This window comes from Vidua chalybeata, chromosome 1 (genome assembly GCF_026979565.1).
Source record: "Vidua chalybeata isolate OUT-0048 chromosome 1, bVidCha1 merged haplotype, whole genome shotgun sequence".
NCBI lineage: Eukaryota > Metazoa > Chordata > Aves > Passeriformes > Viduidae > Vidua > Vidua chalybeata.
Window position 1 is genome coordinate 121538759 of NC_071530.1, and position 17734 is coordinate 121556492.

At 38.1% G+C, this 17734-nt stretch overlaps 1 protein-coding gene across 2 annotated transcripts; it reads right to left on the bottom strand.

The window, feature by feature from the left end:
* Positions 1-5401: 5401 nt before the first annotated feature.
* ELOC (elongin C) lies at positions 5402-17275 on the bottom strand. 2 transcript variants are annotated; one of them, XM_053941402.1, is made up of 4 exons: positions 17159-17275; positions 9959-10015; positions 8358-8501; positions 5402-5834 (listed from the first exon to the last, which is right to left on the bottom strand). In XM_053941402.1, exons 2-4 carry the CDS (start codon positions 9960-9962, stop codon positions 5644-5646), a joined length of 339 nt encoding a protein of 112 aa, XP_053797377.1. In that variant the 5' UTR covers positions 9963-10015; positions 17159-17275; the 3' UTR covers positions 5402-5643. The 2 variants fall into 2 exon arrangements, with proteins under 2 accessions (XP_053797377.1, XP_053797380.1); XM_053941405.1 differs by lacking the exon at positions 17159-17275 and adding an exon at positions 16801-16967.
* Positions 17276-17734: the final 459 nt, after the last annotated feature.

Sequence of the window (17734 nt, forward strand, 5' to 3'; positions counted from 1 at the left end):
AGTAAAGAAGTTCTTCCTCATATTCAGGTGAAACTTTCTGTGCATCATTTTCTGCCCATTGCCTCTTGTCCTATTGTTTGGCACCATGTGCTGTAATTACAAATTTGTAGTAAGTGTCAAGCCATGTTTTTAGGCAGCAGGAGTCCTCTAACTCTTTTAAATTCTGTAAAGATAAAAACTTATAAAGACAAAAGCTGTAAACATTTTATGAGGACTGTGTAGGACCTATACTCAACTAAGTAGATGAATGCATTTAAAAGTGTAATGTTAGGTAATTATTAAAAGAAGAAGCATCACCTTGGGTAACCTCTACAGATGTTTGATAAACCACCACAGTTCCCTTGGGCTGAGAAGCAATTCCTCCAGCTGTGCATATCAGACTGCACACTGCCCTTACTGGACCCTGCACACTACTTACAGAGCTTGAAGAATTTCATTTCACAGTGTATACTGTACACCAAGATGACACTGGTCCAGCCTGTTGGTTTATTTAATGTCCCTCGGGAAAGACAAGACTTCATATGGGATACAATTACCATGAACCAGATTACATGATACAATTACCATGAACCATGATATAAAAACAGAATGGGTGAGCAGTTGACTATTTCAGATGAGTATTTTCAGATGTTCTCTCCTTAAGTCAGAGTTGTTTTTTACAAGTCAAGTATCTATGACAACTGTGAAAGCAGCTTAAATGTTAAATATTGATATATCATTTTCATGTTTCATTTGGAGCAAACTAGAAATAATTCTGACTCAAATGGAGTGTCATTACTGAAAAACATTATATGTCAGCTTAGTATGGTAATGCAGGATGCTTTTCCTGGTACAGAAAGAGAAAATAAATCCTTTGAGCCAAATGCATTCAAATTCTAGATATTTTTCAAGCTTGGTGATACCAACCAAAATTGACAACTTTAATCTGCATAACAGCCATCCCATTGTTTTGCTAGACAGAGTAAGAATTCATAGCAACATAAAATACGGATTATGTGTTATTTATAGTTTTGTGTAGTGGTGATTTGGTAGATATGTTTATTACTGTAAATAGGATACCTGTAGTATTTTTTTTTTCATGAGAAGAAAAGCCTTAGCTATGAATTCTCACCTGAAAAGGCAGTTTTCAACATAAATTAACATTAATGGAATTAACAATATTTGTTTTTTTAACTTCAAAGTAACTTCTGGTTGAAGAAAGAAATTAACTACAAATAAATACGGAATTGCATTAATCCATACATGTATTCACAAAAAAAACTAATCCCACAAAACTATCCTGAAAACTAGCAACTTCAGCATTGAACTGTAAATTTTAATTTATCTAGCTCTCATGTGGTTACTTTCACTGATCTAAAAGACAGTACATATTTCAGGTGCAATTTTAATTTAATTTTCCAATTCTACCCTCAACATGTGAGACAACAAAACATTACATGACTCACATCTTGAAAACTGTCTGATTACAAAAGTTCAAAAGGATAAAATGTTGAAGTACTCCATTTGTCAAAGAACAATCATGATCTCGCAATTCTGATCTCCTCCCATTTAGTGTGAGAAGAAAATCCTGTATTCTGTAAACATAAAACAGTAACATGGTAATGACAGAGACAGATTTTTTTTGGTTTGTTGGTTTTTTTTTTTAATCTCAGTGACCTTTCTCCCATAGAACAGAAATTGCACAACCTACATTTCAGATGCAGCATATTCAAAGCTTTATTTCATGACACATAACACTTGTTAAAACTCAATAAAAACTCCCTCTTCTTTTCTCTGTGCTGCCTTGGTGATTACACTCAAGCTTCACAGGTGACTAATAGTAAACACAGAATCTAGTTTGTCCTCTTTCCTAGCTCATCCAAACATTGAGCCGCACCTGCAATTCACAGCACTGGTTATCTTACCATAAAATTGCCATCTAATAAGCTACATTTAAAAAGAAATCCAACTCCAATCCAGTTCATTATTTGTCAAAAGCCTTCAATAGTTGAACTTTTTCTATGGGAAAAACTCCCTAAAGCCTTTTTTTCCTAAAGCTTTAGTCTGCCTTTAAAAACAAGCATCATAGTTTAATTTCCAAATCCACTCAATCTTTAATGAGTTCTTTCTATTTTTCTCTTACTCCTGCTCTTTTTTTCTTACTCAGGTGTTGAAATTAAGCTTATACCGCAGCTTCCACCCTTAGTTTTTAGGTAGGAATAGTGCTACTTCTCCTTGTGCTTTTGTTTACTCTGCAGTAACTATTACTCCCTTAAATTACATCGCAATATTTGAGACCTGACAAAATTAAACAACAAAAATAAAACATAAACTGAGAAGTTAACTTTCCTGCCCCACTGCGTGCCTTGTCCACTTCATCACATAAACCAACAGATTTAGGCAAGTTTTGGAAGCACCCTTTCAATGGGAAAAGTAAAAAGAATAAAGTAAAAAACCAAACAGTCACTGCTGCAATTTAGGCCTGTGAAATAAAATAGACAGTAATAAAACACAGATGCAACTGATTTTCCAAACTTCCTACCAGTAATTGAGAAATGCCTTTCAGATACCATGTTCAACATCTGTTGAATATAATGGCACAGAAAATCCTGATGGTGAATCCTTTCTTCAAGTTCAAAACCAAAAAGGAATTTCTTATCTTGTGGAAGGGAGTTATCATTCTAGATGCACACACTATTTCACATTGGAGACCATCAGAGACTTCTTCAGCAGCTTATACACACTCAAATGATGCCAAACCATAATGCAGCATGACTCATTGTTTACAGTTAATAAAGAATCTAGAAGTTTTTATAACTAAATCAGCAGTTCAGCTTAAAATTTGAACCTCAAATACAGGACTACCTTTCTAAGCAAAAGAAGTACCACAGGACACTTGAAGTTTTCAAAATATCCCCAGCAGGATATCCTTGAAGTATCCTTGAAAGTGTCCTCTTCAAGCCTGTTCAGGAATACCATGCCTTTTTAGTACTTGGTGCTGAGAATTGTGGATGCTTGTAATTCAGAGCTGCACAAAGATATCGTAACATTTCAACTCTGTGAAACTCTTCAGAACTATGAAAAAACCCACCACCTTTTATTTTATACATGCAGCTTCACAACCTATTACCCAAATACTAACTACATTAGCATTTTGCTCACCATATAGCATAGCCATGAAAATTATGATTCTGCATATGAACACTTCCTCTAAGATGCCATAAATCAACAGAAACACAGGTTTAAAAATTTTCAACTTTGAAATTTATTTAGAACTCAGGGGTTAAGCGTGGTAAGTTTCCAATTGTCTGATAATAGCATACCCATTTAACTACCATGGAAATTGAACTAATTCCCCCTGTCCCCCCCCATCCCCCTTAGAAATCTGGTTCATTTTAACAGCCAGTGGTTTTGCAAATAGTGCACTCTAGGACACTACTGCAATTCCTGAGTGTTCAAAGCTACTGTATAATACATTAAGCTGAAAGAAAACCAACGAAATTACTATTCAGAGCTAAACCAGCTATTTCACCTTACTGCTAAAGTACAGAATCTTAAAATGCAAATGTATTTTAACAAAATTAAGGAAATTGTTCTAGAATGCTTAAAAAGGGGAAGAGAAAAAAATGAAAAAAACCCCACTGTTTTAAAAAATGACATCATTTTTGCTTTAGTTTAAAACTAAATAATTTTTAGCCTCAAGTCATTAGCCTCAAGACTATTAAAAATGGCCAGTGAGCTTAAGACTCACTCAGACTGATATGTAGTTGTGACTAAAATATCCATGTTGGTATTCCTTGACCTTTTACGGTATTCCTAGTGGCTCTAACAAAACAGGGTATATCTGGTTTATCATTCTAGTGCTCTTGAAAAGGAGTTACTAACAGCACTGACCAGAGTGCTTACACATGGAATTTCAGACAATCACCCTACAATGCACTTCAGCTTTACCGTGCAAAGCCAATCTAGTCACAAACATCCCCACATTAAACACATTAAATTGTGCCAAAGTATGTGACGTGAACAAATGTCAGCTAATCTACCACCACGCTGACAAACGTCAGCATTGTTTGAGCCCAGAATAAAATTTAATTTGTCAGAACTGACCTCCTCCATGGGCAGACTGCAGAGTCTAAGTTACTAGTTTTCATCCAAGAAAATCTCTTCCAAGTTGTATTTATGTTGACAAACAGGTTTAGAGGAGACTTTCAGCCCTCTAAATTAGCTGTGAGTTAAAACATCAAGAAAGAGGTTCCACCATCAGTTGGTGGGATTTTTCCATGATAGATCACAATCACTTCTTGATCAAAACAAAGCTGAAGCAGTGGCAGCTGATGGAAATGCTAATTACATTGTTCTTGCATCACTTCTCACGTTGCATTAGTTTTATTCTCATTTACAGATGATTTTAGCAGAAGGGTTCTTCAGGCTGCAGCTGAACAAAAAGCAACTTCTTAAGTTGTTTGTTTTCTTTATGGAAATTTGTTTTGAACAAAGAACTGATACTACAGGCAACTGCCAGCAGGATCTACCAAGAGATAACGTGTTCCACTCCAGTATTATGTCAGTGGCTTGCCAATCCTTTTCCCCTAAAACATTTGTAAAAAACACTGGAAATACCTATGAAATTTATAAAACAGCTCCTAAAACATCTGCTTAATGTCCTTTCCTTCAAATATAAAAGACCTCCACATTTCAGGGTCTTTTGCTATGGGTACAAGGGAGAGGTTGAGGAAGAGGTAAAAGGTAGGACAACTTCTATCTTTTCAGTTGCTATGTTACAAAATTTAAATGACTACTACTCTAGAGATTAAATACAGACTTTACATAAACAACCAGAACAACGGAAATAAACCATAACTGAAGCCATATAAAATCCTTATCAGGTCAAGTGACAGAATATTAAGAAAAACCATATATGTTATATAGAAGATAATATACACAGATTTTAACACTTATTTTGCCCCTTAAAAGTCACTGTCAGTAGGATCACAGTCTTACTGTACAGACAAGTGACTGGAATATTTGAAATTACTAATGGGGTAAATTGAGGTTATAGAAGCAAAATGTTATCAAGTACACCTTTGCATATGTCTAAACTATGACTTAAATTAAAAGCCTTAAGCATTCTCCTACATACTCAACTTTCAACCTAAATAGAATATTACTGACAGTATACAAAGAGGGCACTTCTAATCTATTTAGTGTAACTATGCTACAGGACAGCTATTTTACAAAGGAGATTAAGTTCAGATGTTTAGAAACTTTAAAAATAAAGAGAAAGCTAGAAACCCTTAACAGCTACTCAAATGTAACTATAATTATCTTTTAGAGAGTATTAGACTAAACTCCAGTATTTGCTACAGCCATTGTATTAAAAGAAAGTTCTACCACACCTAAAGGATAAGGCATAGCCATCTACTAATTGGCATATTTGTTTATTTGTCTCAGTTTGTGAAAAGGTCCTTATTTGTGTAAGCAGCAAAACAAACTCCAACTGAATGATTGCTATATGCAAAAGAACTGAAGGCAATTGCCTCTGCAGTGAACTTTACAGTTCTCAACAGCACACACGCAACATGCTATCTGAAAAAAGTTACTAACTGAACTACATGTATTAAATACTGAAAAAAGTTTTACATTTTTTATTATAATTTATTTTATTTAACAATCTAAGAAGTTTGCAGCCATCAGAAGTTCCAGTGCAATTTCAGGTGCAATTGGGAATTCAGGAATCTCCGTAGAGCTGTTAGTATAGCGGACCTTGTAGGTGAAATACATGCATACTTTGGATAGGACATGGGATGGGATCTCTCTAAAATTGACCTCATTTGTTTCATTTTCTGCAAACTGACCTGTAGAAAGAAAAAAAAAACAACACAAAAGAACACCAAACCAGAAGTCAAAATCTCAATTCGCTGCAAAATGAAACAACTTACCATATTAATACAATGCATTCTAAATAGACCTGCCTAAGTCTCATCTTCCAGGGTATTAGATTCTCCATTGTAAAGCAGGATGTACCACATTCAGAGACCTCAAAAATATTAAGACACCCAGCATCATGAAATGTTTATTTAGGCTGCAGCCTATCAACATTGTTCTGAACAACTACACCAGAAATTTAGGTTTACTCCAATACAGCTGATAGGTACTTAGCTGTGTGCTAAGCTCTAAGAGGCATCAATCCAAATTTCTAGCTGTCTTATTAAAAGAAAACCAAAACAGTTTCTAGATGTTGCACATGTACATGTGTATATCAGTAGTCCCTTCCCCAGTAGCTTTGAGTTCCTCAGAGTTGAAACCTCAAAGACGCATTAACTTGATAAGTTGTGGAAACAGGCAGACAGCAGGGACAGGGAAATTCTAATTGTACTGGAGGGACGTTTACAAGCGGTATAAGTTTATCCCTTTTAGATATGAAAGAATGTATTCAGAATTCAAATCCCAAAACACAAACACATTTGAAATTTGCTTTCTATAGTGCCTATAACCATGAAACTGGGATGATACAAAAGTTAGGATTCTATGGTTAATCCCAAAGGATTTCTATTATTTTGTCTCTCTTCCCCTCACATCTCTGGACTTTCAACTCATTAAACTGAAAGACAATAAAAAAATACTGACATTAACTCCATGTTTATGGGAGACTAGTAATGTTTAGTTCCCACTATTTCTGTGGGCATCTCCTTCTAGCTACAAAGCAGAGCTATTTACTAATGTCTACATGGACTTGTGTAGAAATATCTGCATGCACTGAAGCCAATCTGGCTTGAATTTTAGTACAGGAACAGTTGGAAGCAAAGGAAGAAATATTAGCATATTGGCCAAGCTACAGCACTGAAAAAAAAAGAATTACACATCAGTGAAATTATGACCTACTGAACTAGACGGCAACAGTACTTTTCCTTGTGACCTATTTATCTTGTTAGTACTTATATAAAATATTCTGGACTGCTGAGTCCTATACAGAGTCAGTTTCTAGCCCTCTAAACAGGCTACTTTGCCTTTTTTCCTTCACACTGAATGAATTCAGACCAAGTCTTGTAACTATTCTTCCTCTTAGATGTCTGGGAGACTGACATGGACACAAAACACTTACTACATATTTTCAAATGCAACCATTAAAATGACACTGAGAATTTTAACTGCTCAGTTTGCCCAAGTATTACTATGTAATTAAAAAATATATTAAACCAATGGATCTCACCAGTGTCACCAGAATCTAAAAGAGAACATAAGAAAGACCATATTCAGCTCCAAGCTCCATGTAGCCTGCTGCCCAACCACTGACGTGACCAAAGGTAAATGCACAGGATGAGAGTATAGAAGAGAGAAAGCACTTGTGCTAACTTCTCCCTGTTATCTCCCTCACCCTTTTGGTCTTCAAAAATTAGTTCAGATACTTCTTAAACCAGATATAGTCTCATATATTCAGTAACATGTGAGGTCCTTCCCTCTTGTAAGTTTATCTACCCTCACCTCAAGCTAACTTTCATCATTAAGGTCAGGAACTCCTTGCCATAGGATGCTGTCAACACGTGGCCTTAACCCTACATGAGCAAAGCTGCTTGCTCATTTGCCTCTGCTGTGGGTGGACAAGGGAAGAGGAATAGAACAGTAAAAGCAAGAAAACTTGTAGGCTGAGAGGAGAGAAAGGAAACAAAACAAGTGATGCAATGGTAATCACCACCGCCCATGGGCAGACTGATGACCAGCCAGTTCTCAAGAAAAAGATGGCTCACTTCCTTTTTTCACACCTCTCCCTTTTTGCACTTTGGAGCACAACATATGGCATGTAATATCTCCTTTGGTAGCTCAGATCATGTGTCTGGTTGTGTTCCCTCCCAGCCTCTTGCACACCCTCCTGTCTGGTTATTGAGTGGGGAAAGAGTGAGAAACAGAGGAGGCCTGAACAGTGTACATCTTTCTGTAACAGCTAAAACAGGTGTGTTATTGGCTCTGTTTTAGTCACAAATACAAAGCACAGAACCATGTGATCTGCTATTAAGAAAATTAACTCCATATGGAATACCAGAAGTTCTGCCATGGATGTGGCAATAAACTACCAGCTCTCATCAGTTTTGAACTTGGCAGCTCCTTATTTCATATAATACCCTCAAGTTCTCATACCATGGGAAACTAGTAGCAATGTAAGACAGAGTAAGAGCCCTAACTACTCAAAAAGCAGAGTCCAGTTTTAAGTCTGGTACCACAATACCCCAACAGAAATGGACTGTTCTGCTGGAAACGGAAACTAGGCAGGATGTAGAAAAGCTATCATTTTTTTTCAAACTTTCACTTACTGCATGATAAAAATTTAAACTGTCCAAAAGTGAAAACAAAGAAGGTAAAGGTACTAAGTCTTCTGTACCTACCTGGTCCACTCAACATAGCTTTTATTGTTCCTGATGTTAATGCATGCTCTCTTTTTACAATGAACTCGTGGCCATCAGAGGATATTAACTTTACATACATAGCATCTGGGCCCTCACACCCACCGTATGTTTTCTCTTCTCCATCTGTAATGGAAAAAAAGACAACGGTTTCAGAACACAATATACTGATTCACATTACTAAAAATGCAAGTTGCAGTTTTTTCTATGACTACATTTGCAAACTGAAGAGCCCAATACAATCAGAAATGAGAAACAAGCATTTTGCATATTTGAAGATGATTTTTCTGAAGTAACCAGCAATCTGTTTTAAAGTAATTTTGCAAAACTTGGAATCTTTTTATTAACATCCCTCCATCATCAAATTCTAACAAGATTTTAAAAATCTACATAGGAATGAAATTTTCCTTTAGACATTCTCAAATCAATTGAACATACTACTGCTTCCTTACATTAAATCTACAGTCATGTTTATCATCCTAATACTTGCTAAAAATTAACTAAACACATATCTGATACTGAAAAATACAGATGGCAAGGAAAAAATGCCTTCTGAAGCACTGGTAAGAACAAAAGCAGTCAATATTCCTGCACTGAAGAAATGACATAAAGTAAGACTCATACTCCCTGACTGCCCAACCAGACCCAGAAGCACACAGCATCAGTGCATACCTGTGTTGTGGCCTTTGGAAGAAAGCATGGAAAGTGCCAAAGCACTAAACCCAGGGAGATCTGAAAATTCTGCCCACAGCAGTTTGACTGTGCTTTATCTGTTTCCCTTCTCCCTTCTGTTTTGCTGAATAGCTGCTCTCTACTTTGTTTCTTCTGAAGGCTTTATCCCCCTTCCCTTTTTGTGCCTTTTTTATTGTATCCTGACAGTGCTACTTTTAAAAGTTGAATTACTGTTGCCTGTATAGCAAATAAAACATTCCCCCAGTCAAGTTGCTTTGTGAACTTTAAGTTAAAATTGTATTATGTAGCTATTACCAATTTTAATAAATTTCTACCAGTGCCAAACATGCTATAACACAGTCAGAGAAAGTATAGACAAAACCAGAATCCATCCAATCTTGTTTCATTAACCAGTCATTTGTTGAGGCAGAAACAAGAGTTTCAGAAATGTAGTCATATTACACACAATGTAATTTATCAGAAAGCAGTCTGTATTATGATCTCTGAGCAAGAATTCAACAGGCTGACTTTAGTTAACAAACAAACAAAGAATTATTTTAAAAAGTACACAGTAAAATTTTCTTGGCCACTCTATAAAAGTTTAGTGCTATAAAAGCCTAGAGGCATTCCTATTTTAGCATGTACATTTTCAGGACTATGTACATTTTCAGGACTCTGTTAAGCAAGTGAAATTTTTTGTTAGAATAGATACACTCTGAACAAGTCTTCCAATAAATGAACAGTCACTTGAGAAAATTCTTCTACAAAACATATATAGGAACTTTGAGGCTACAAGAAGTGGTGACAAGATCAACATTTAAAGCCTTAGAATCCACCGCCTCTACTGACATGAGAAAGAAAATGCTTCAAATAATACAAAAACAAGAAATACTCTAAGATTGTGAACTCACCCATTCTCTTATTTAAAAATTGTTTCTTTTCAACTGCAGATTTTGCAATAGGAGCGTCTGAAAAAACACAAGTAGCAGTATTTTGAGTCAGCAGCACAATTTTTAAATGGTCCTTTACTTGTTAGTCTTTATGTTACCATAAACACTCTTCCAAAAAGAATACGATGACAGACAACATGCAGTGTTGATGAGCAGTATGTTTTGAAAACAGTAAACCTATGAAGTTCATCCATGGGAAATGCAAACCCTTGACCTTCGCACCTCCAGTACTATGTGGAGGCTGACCTGCTGGAAGCAGCTTTGAACAAATAGACCTGAGGGTGCTGGTGTACAAGTTGAACACAAGCCAGCAGCGTGCCCTTGCAGCAAAGATGGCCAACAGCACCCTGGACTTTATTTAAGAGCATTGCCAGAAGGTTGAGGCAGGTGATCCTGCCCCTCCACTGGGCACTGCTGGGACACATCTGGAGTGCTGGGTTCAGTATGACAGACTGAAGCTGAGTCCTGCAAAGGGTCACAAAGATGACCAAGGGATTGAAGCACTTGTCATACAGGGACAGGCTGAGAGAACTGGGGTTGTTTAGGCCAGAGAAGAGAAAGCTAATCAGTATGCACTAAACACCTGGTCTTCAACCTGTCCTTCACAAAAGATTGACAGTTCCCAATATCACCACGATAATCTACTTCAGACATATAATGGAGGTATAGTCAACCAGGAGCTTCCATAGCTGGTATACTGATATCCAGCTTGCTGCATGTGTTTTTCTCTATGGAAAGGAAATTAAAGAGTTAGAGAAATGGAAGTACTTATTTGCAAAACAAATCTGGTATGTTCAGATACAACTTATATTTCTTTACCCCAAGCTGCATCTCTTCTGTCTAAAAGAAAACTTGGGAAGAGAAATTCTACCCACCCACCCGCTGTCCTAATTCCTTTCATATCAACAGCCACTCTGCAAACATTAACCCAGTGATACTGCTGTGTGTCCACAGATTCAGGAAAATAGCAGAAGTGATTCTAGATGGTCACCCAGCTGATATTCAGGGCTGAGGGCAGCAAAGAAATCATAATAGAGACCACACCCCACATTTGCTCCCTCCTGTGTTTCTGGTAAACGTTTACAAAAAATGTAAGCAAGCTGAGGAAGCTGCACGATTTGGAAGAAGTACTACAGACACCTCTTTGCTATTGTTGATCATTTCACTTCTGCCCAGCACTTTGATGCTGGTTTATTCCATCTGTCTTTTTTCACAGCTACAAATATGAAGTAGTGCAAGTGTCTCCTCAGGCTTTCATAAGAAGGCACTTTGTTATGTACACCTAATGAAACTACACACACACAACCAGTAGTATTTAGTTGTCTGAAGAGAAATGAGCAAAAATAATCCTCCACTTATATTGCTGCTTCCTTTGAAAGTTATCCTGACTTTACAGAACTATCTCTAAAAAATATTTTCTTTACCACTGATATAAGGAACATTTTAACCTGTACTCTTGCAGGTGAAAAATTCCTGAATATAAGGCACACTTAAGAATGTTCTTTGAGAGTTAATTTCTGTATGTTATAATAGAGATTCCCTAACATGGTGTGTTAAATGCCTTCATCTCTTTCCATAACTCTAGGAACTCATCTAAGGAAATTAGATTTGGGTGCTGGGTCAGTTAGGGCCCAAAACTGATGGGATCTTTTACCCTACTTCAACAGTTTTTGCCAATAGAAATCAGTCATCTTATTGGAGAGTATCTGCTGCTCAGGAACTGAAGAAATACCTCACATTACTACTTCTAGTTTGCAAAAGATGATCACTTGTACTACCTCTTTTTTTAGCCACAAAACCATTTGCTACATTCCAAAAGAGTAGTGAAACCACTGTTGATTTATAAATAATAATACTGGGGAAAAATAGAAAGAAAAACAATATAGAAGTGATACTACTCTTTGGAAGTGTTGCTGATGATAAAATATGCCTTGGTTTACAATACAAATAATGCCACCAAACACAGGAATACAGGCTAGTTAGTTACTGGGAATGCAGATATATTAGCACCTTGCAAAGTAAAAGCATAACTTGAGGAAGCTAATACATTGAAAGATTGAAATGGAGAACTGAAAAAGTCTACAGAAAAAAAATGTCACAAAAATACACAAAGACCATTTTAATAAATCAAATGTGCTATCATATGATTAGAGAGGAAAAAATACAGTAATTAACAAAGAAGAAAAAAATTATGAGGCTCAGTGGTCTGAATTCAATTGTACTAAACAGTGAAGCAGGATAAAAATGTCGTAAGCCTTTGTAGTTTTAGGGCATGCTGAACTAATCTAGTTTTTAAAAAATTAATCAGTCATTTTCTTTGGGAAAAAGGGAACTCAAACAAGATGTAGTCTGGGCTTCATATATCATCTGGGGTTAAATAAATGTGATAAGAAGTAATCTTAAAATGAGAAAGAACCTTTCTACAAGACTACAGGAATACAGTATGGTGTTGCAAACATAGAAAAGAACTACTAGTTCCTCCAAAAAAAAGTTGATTTTTTTTAAACAATGCTGCCAGAAAAGGATAGGTAGATTTGGATGAGACAGAAGTGGAAAACATTGCAACAAAAGTGGGACAAAACGTAACACAGACAAGTGACTAGTCCTGAAAAACAGTGTACTAGAAGCCACATGAAATTAAATCATATAAAATCAAGACTCCTGCATGAAGGGACCAATACAGTCGTCATTCATGTAGTCAGGGCATGTTATTTGGGACTATAGTCTTTCTGTGATCAGCTATAAACTGATGCAGCTCTGTGGGAGCAAAAGGAAAAAAAAAAAAAGAGTGAGGGACAAAGAGGCAAATGTACATTGAGGATTCCTTTTCAATAAAAATAGGGAATATGAGCAACATTGCACATGAGCAACAGCTTCTCCGGAATAGCACACACAATCCTGAATTCCTTTTTTCAAGAAAAAGAAGTCTGAATTACAAGAACTGCAGAGGGAACCTACTGATATGACTAAAAAACCTGTTTATAAAAGAAAAATTAATCTTCCTTATTAAGCTTAGCAAAACTGGGATGAAGAAAAACATAAACATTCATTAAAAGGATAAACACCATCAGGAAAATTATGCCAACATAATATCTCAGTTTAAGTTCAACTAATGAAAATAGGCAAAAAAAGTTAAATTTATAGTACTATTCCAGAATCTAAGTTTGGTTCTGGGTATGGAGAACTCCAAACATTTGATTGCCAAAAGTAAAAGATGCAGAAAAGCCAACCTGCTTTTAAGAAAAAGACACAATATGTTTCAATATATGATGCATTTGACATGTTAGCAATGGACACACTGAGTTTCACTCAGTTTCCATTCTCATGCAATGATGTGTCATTATAAAAAAAAATCATGAATACTATTAGCAGTATAGATTTATTCCTGACAAAACAGCCAACAGGAGAGAGCCCAGAAAAATCAGAGAGCCAATGCAACAAATGAGGAGAAAAGAAAAACAAGAAACTCAGGAACTCTGAAAAACCTAAAAAAAAAAGTAATGGTTCCTCTTCTGGATCAAGAAGTGCTCAGTCTGCCATGACATTGTATGAAGATCAGAACACTTTCAAAGACAGAAAAAACTGCACACAGAAAATACATCAAAAGAATATAGAAATACCTCTCTCAAATTCTCACTTGTGCACACAGGGAGTACAAAAGGAACATGGAGGGAAATTTTCCGTACCTTTTTTTTAACTGACAGTGGCATGGCCCTAAGTTTCAAATAACAAGTCAAGCAGAATCAAGCAACCTTGTATGTTATGTTCCAAGAAATTATTTTCTCTCAGTGTATTTCCAGTGTACTGTTTATTACAAAACATATCACTATATTTTCCTTCTGTATAATGAAAGCAGCATAAACAACAAGACAATAGGAATAGAGACAGATTTCTGAACGTGCCTGGTAACTACCTATATTTTATTTACTTTTCCACATTTTATAGTTGCCCTGTTTGACTTCAACAAGACTACACCAATGCAGCAGTCAAGATAAGAACAATACCAAGTTTTGTTAACGTACTTTTTATATATTGTGACTTGACTATTTCAGACTCCTGCAAAGAACCACTAATTTATGTTGAAGTACATTCACAATTCCATTTGCCCTTCAAATTATGTGGCATTACTACAAGATAGCTCAGCTCCCTGAGTTAAATCTCAAAAAAGCACATATATTAGGTATTACTGTTCTTCTGCTTTGCCTCCTTAAAAAAAGCAAAACAAACAAAAAGGCAAAACAAAAAAAAAGGGAAAACCCCGCATTTATTAAGAGAAAATTTACATAAAAGGGATATGCTACTTTTTAATCGGAAGGAGAGTACAACTAAACCCAACGTATTTGGCACGGAAACTTTCCAACCAGTCTAAAAAGGACTTCCTGCTGCAGAAAACATAGAATTGTCACTAGATATTAGAAAACTGAAAATTGTCACAAGCTGCCAGAATGTTTACACCTACAAGGTAAAATACTGTGAAATATCACAAACCTCTAAACCATGGCAATTAACCCACACAAGGCAAGTGTTCTTATTTCCCTACTTCAACATCTCCTTACACCTCTAAGAAGAAATAGCAAGTTTAGTCTGTTTAGTCTCATCTCCTTCCTGCTTCTTTTCACCATCAAATGCAAGAACAAAACTGAAACTGGGATGGTCACAACCATCCCAGCTCACTCCCAAAGCTGCATGCTGATCTCCCAAGTTTGTCAGAATTTCCAGAATATAATTTCTTTGTATGTCTTGTATGCTAATGAGTGGAGTAGACTTGAAGGACACATGCTAATGTAGCTGAACCCACTGGACCACTGCACAGCTTCCAGAACCTCACTGCTCTGTTCTCATTTGCACAAGAACACTAAATCTATGCAAACATTTCAAGCATTCAGATTCTTTGATCCCACAGGAAAATCCTTTAAAAACTCAGCTTCTGGTTTAAGGAAATTCAAATGGCTTCCAACTCATTAGCTGCATGACATACATACGACTTTTGTACACTTCAGCCGCTGACATTTGCATCCTACACTATCCATTTCTGGAAAACATGGCAAATTGGCCTTCACCAATTCCTACGTTTTTTTTAAAGCCAAATGTGACAATTTTTTGTGTCATTCACTGCTCAGCACACATAAAAAATAATTAAGGTAAAATCAAGGGATTGAAGCATATTTAGAAAAAACATGAGGAGAAACTGGTAGAGCATGATTTCCAAATCAGCTGATTCACTACTCCAGTACTCTTAGGCTCTAAAATTCAAATTTCCTGGGACACACAGGAATGTGACAGGAAGGCATACTGTATGTGAATGCTAGTTGAGATAAACAGGAGATGGGGTAGGATAGCATGTACAGAGTACCAAAGACCTTAGTTAAGATTTTTTGTCTAAGGAAACTTTCCTTTTCAGTAATTCCCCAGAAAGCTTCAAGCAAAAAAAACTCAAAAACATGGGCAAGGGACTGTCAGTCTTTTCTTCCAAAGAGTACTTCCAAGCTGTACTCTACAGCTCTTGCCACTGGAAGAAAAGAGGCAAAATTTTACAGGGCATGGATTTCTGCCCTCTTGTTATAGGCATTCACCAAAACCTGCTGTTATGCAAACTATCCCACAATAACTAAAGGTAACTAAATCCTGAGACTTTCTAGGTGCTAAAAGACTTGTCAAAATACATCAAAGTTCCTTAAAATAATCTGACAAACCCCATACCTACATGAAATAACTTGAGGATTTCTTGTAACATACATGAGAATTGTAAAAACACAGTAAAACTCATGAAGCTGAGTATCCTTGAGTGCAATACTCATTTGTCTCTCTACAACAATATTAAAACAATTAACAATACTAAAATTCTTCACATTAAGACTATGTGAAACCATCTAAATCTGTTCATCACCCACTCTGGTACAGAAAAAAAAAAAAAAAGAAAATCTCAAATGGTTTTTCTCTGACACATGGAATAAAATTAATGCTGTAGTGCTAAAAGTTTCTAAAATTATCTCAAAGCTCCCAGTGAAAACGTTAGCAAAAATTTTACTGACGTAAATATTTTACTGATATAACTTAAGCTCATTAAAAGGCTGATCTCAAGGCTAAGGTGTGTGCCACCTGTGCAAAGATGTGGACAATGTACTAATAAAAACTGATAAACACTTATTCCTGTTCAAAGTAACTCTTCAGTTAATTGAATATGATCTCTCCCCCAACAATTATTTTGGTCCTTATTATAGCAAAAGGCGAAAACTGGGAGCATGTAGGGGATTACTCAGAAATAAGTGCACAAAGTGTTTCTTGCCCTAAAGATCTCTCATGTGCCTGTTTATCTATGTTTTTCTGGTTTGCTTCCAAAAACGACCAAAGCCAAGTAAACAAATGGCCTGTGACTGTCTACGTCTCCTCAGAACACAAAGCTTAACTTACAACCCACAGTACCAATCATATCTAGAAATATTTAATAGAAGTTAACTAGTGGAAGACCAAATTGGCTGTCAAAGCGAACTGCCGGCAGCACTATCACATTTTCGGACATAAATGCGAAGCCCTCAATACCTTATCAATGCTCAGGTTACCTTGTATTAAAGCAGAACCTCCCTCTGAGGAACACATTGCACTCAAAAGTTCATTTCTGTCGCTACAAGTAGGGATATCACCCTTTTCTTTGCCCACATTCGCCGACCATTACAGCCAAATCACTTAACCAGTACTTTTCACCTTGGCAAAACAACCCCTGGGGGCGCATCCTAAATTCTTTCGGCCTGAACTTTTCCCCTCTCTCTACGGCCTGGCGTAGGAAAAGGGCGACCGTCACTTACGGCAGGAGTTTGGGAGCGATGCTCAAACCCAGCACTGCTCCGAGAGCCCCTTTTCCGGCGGCGCCGGCATTCCAAGGAGAGCGTTTTTGGGGAGGAACGCGCCTTTCGCCACCACCTCGGTGGGAGAACCCGGCCTGGCACCGCGCCCTGCGCACCCCGACGGCCCCCGGTGCCGCTCCGGCCCCTCCGCCCGGCCCCCGTTCTGCCCCCCCCCCCACCCGCCGGGCGCGGGGCGAGGCCCGCTGCCCTCCGCGGGGCCGCCTGCCGGGGCTACCCGCTCCCCGCCCGACGGGGCGCCCCGCCCCCGGGTTGTCCCTCGCGGCCCCGGCGGGGTCTCGCTCCCGCGGCCGCCCCTCACCCGTGGGCGCCGCTCCCTCCGCCCCGCTCGCAGGGCCGCGGTGTCGGCCCAGCTGCCTCCGAGCGCTTCCGCCCGGGTCACGGGCCGCTTCCGGCTCCCCCGCGCCCTGCCCGTGCGGCGCCCGTGCTCCCGGCATGCTGTGCGCGCGGAGCGGTGCACGCTGGGGCGCGTAGTTCCCGGGGGCATCTGCAGGCCCGCCATGTCAGGGGTCGGGGGTGTCGGCCGACAGCAGCTGAACATGAGCGAGCGGGTGTTCGGCTGGCCAGGAAGGCCAATGACATCTTGGCTTGTATGCAGAATAGTGTGGCCAGCAGGAACAGAGCAGTGATGTGCTCAGCACTGATAGCGCCGCACCTCGAGTCCTGTGTTCAGTTCTGGGCCTCTTGCTTAATCACGACACCGAGGTGCTGGAGGTTGTCCAGAGGAGAGTAATGAAGCTGGGTAAAGGTTCTGGCACATGAGTTTTATGAGCAGCACCTGAGGGATCTGGGGTAATTTAGCCCGGAGAAGAGAAGGCTCAGTGAAAACCTTATGGCTCTCTACAACTCAGCCTCTTCTCCCAGGCAGCTGCCGAGA

Excerpts from the sequence above, each read along its gene's own strand:
- ELOC (XM_053941402.1), bottom strand. Across the intron at positions 5,835-8,357 it reads AGCTATGTTGAGTGGACCAG|GTCAGTTTGCAGAAAATGAA; the intron begins GTAGGTACAGAA and ends TTCTTTCTACAG.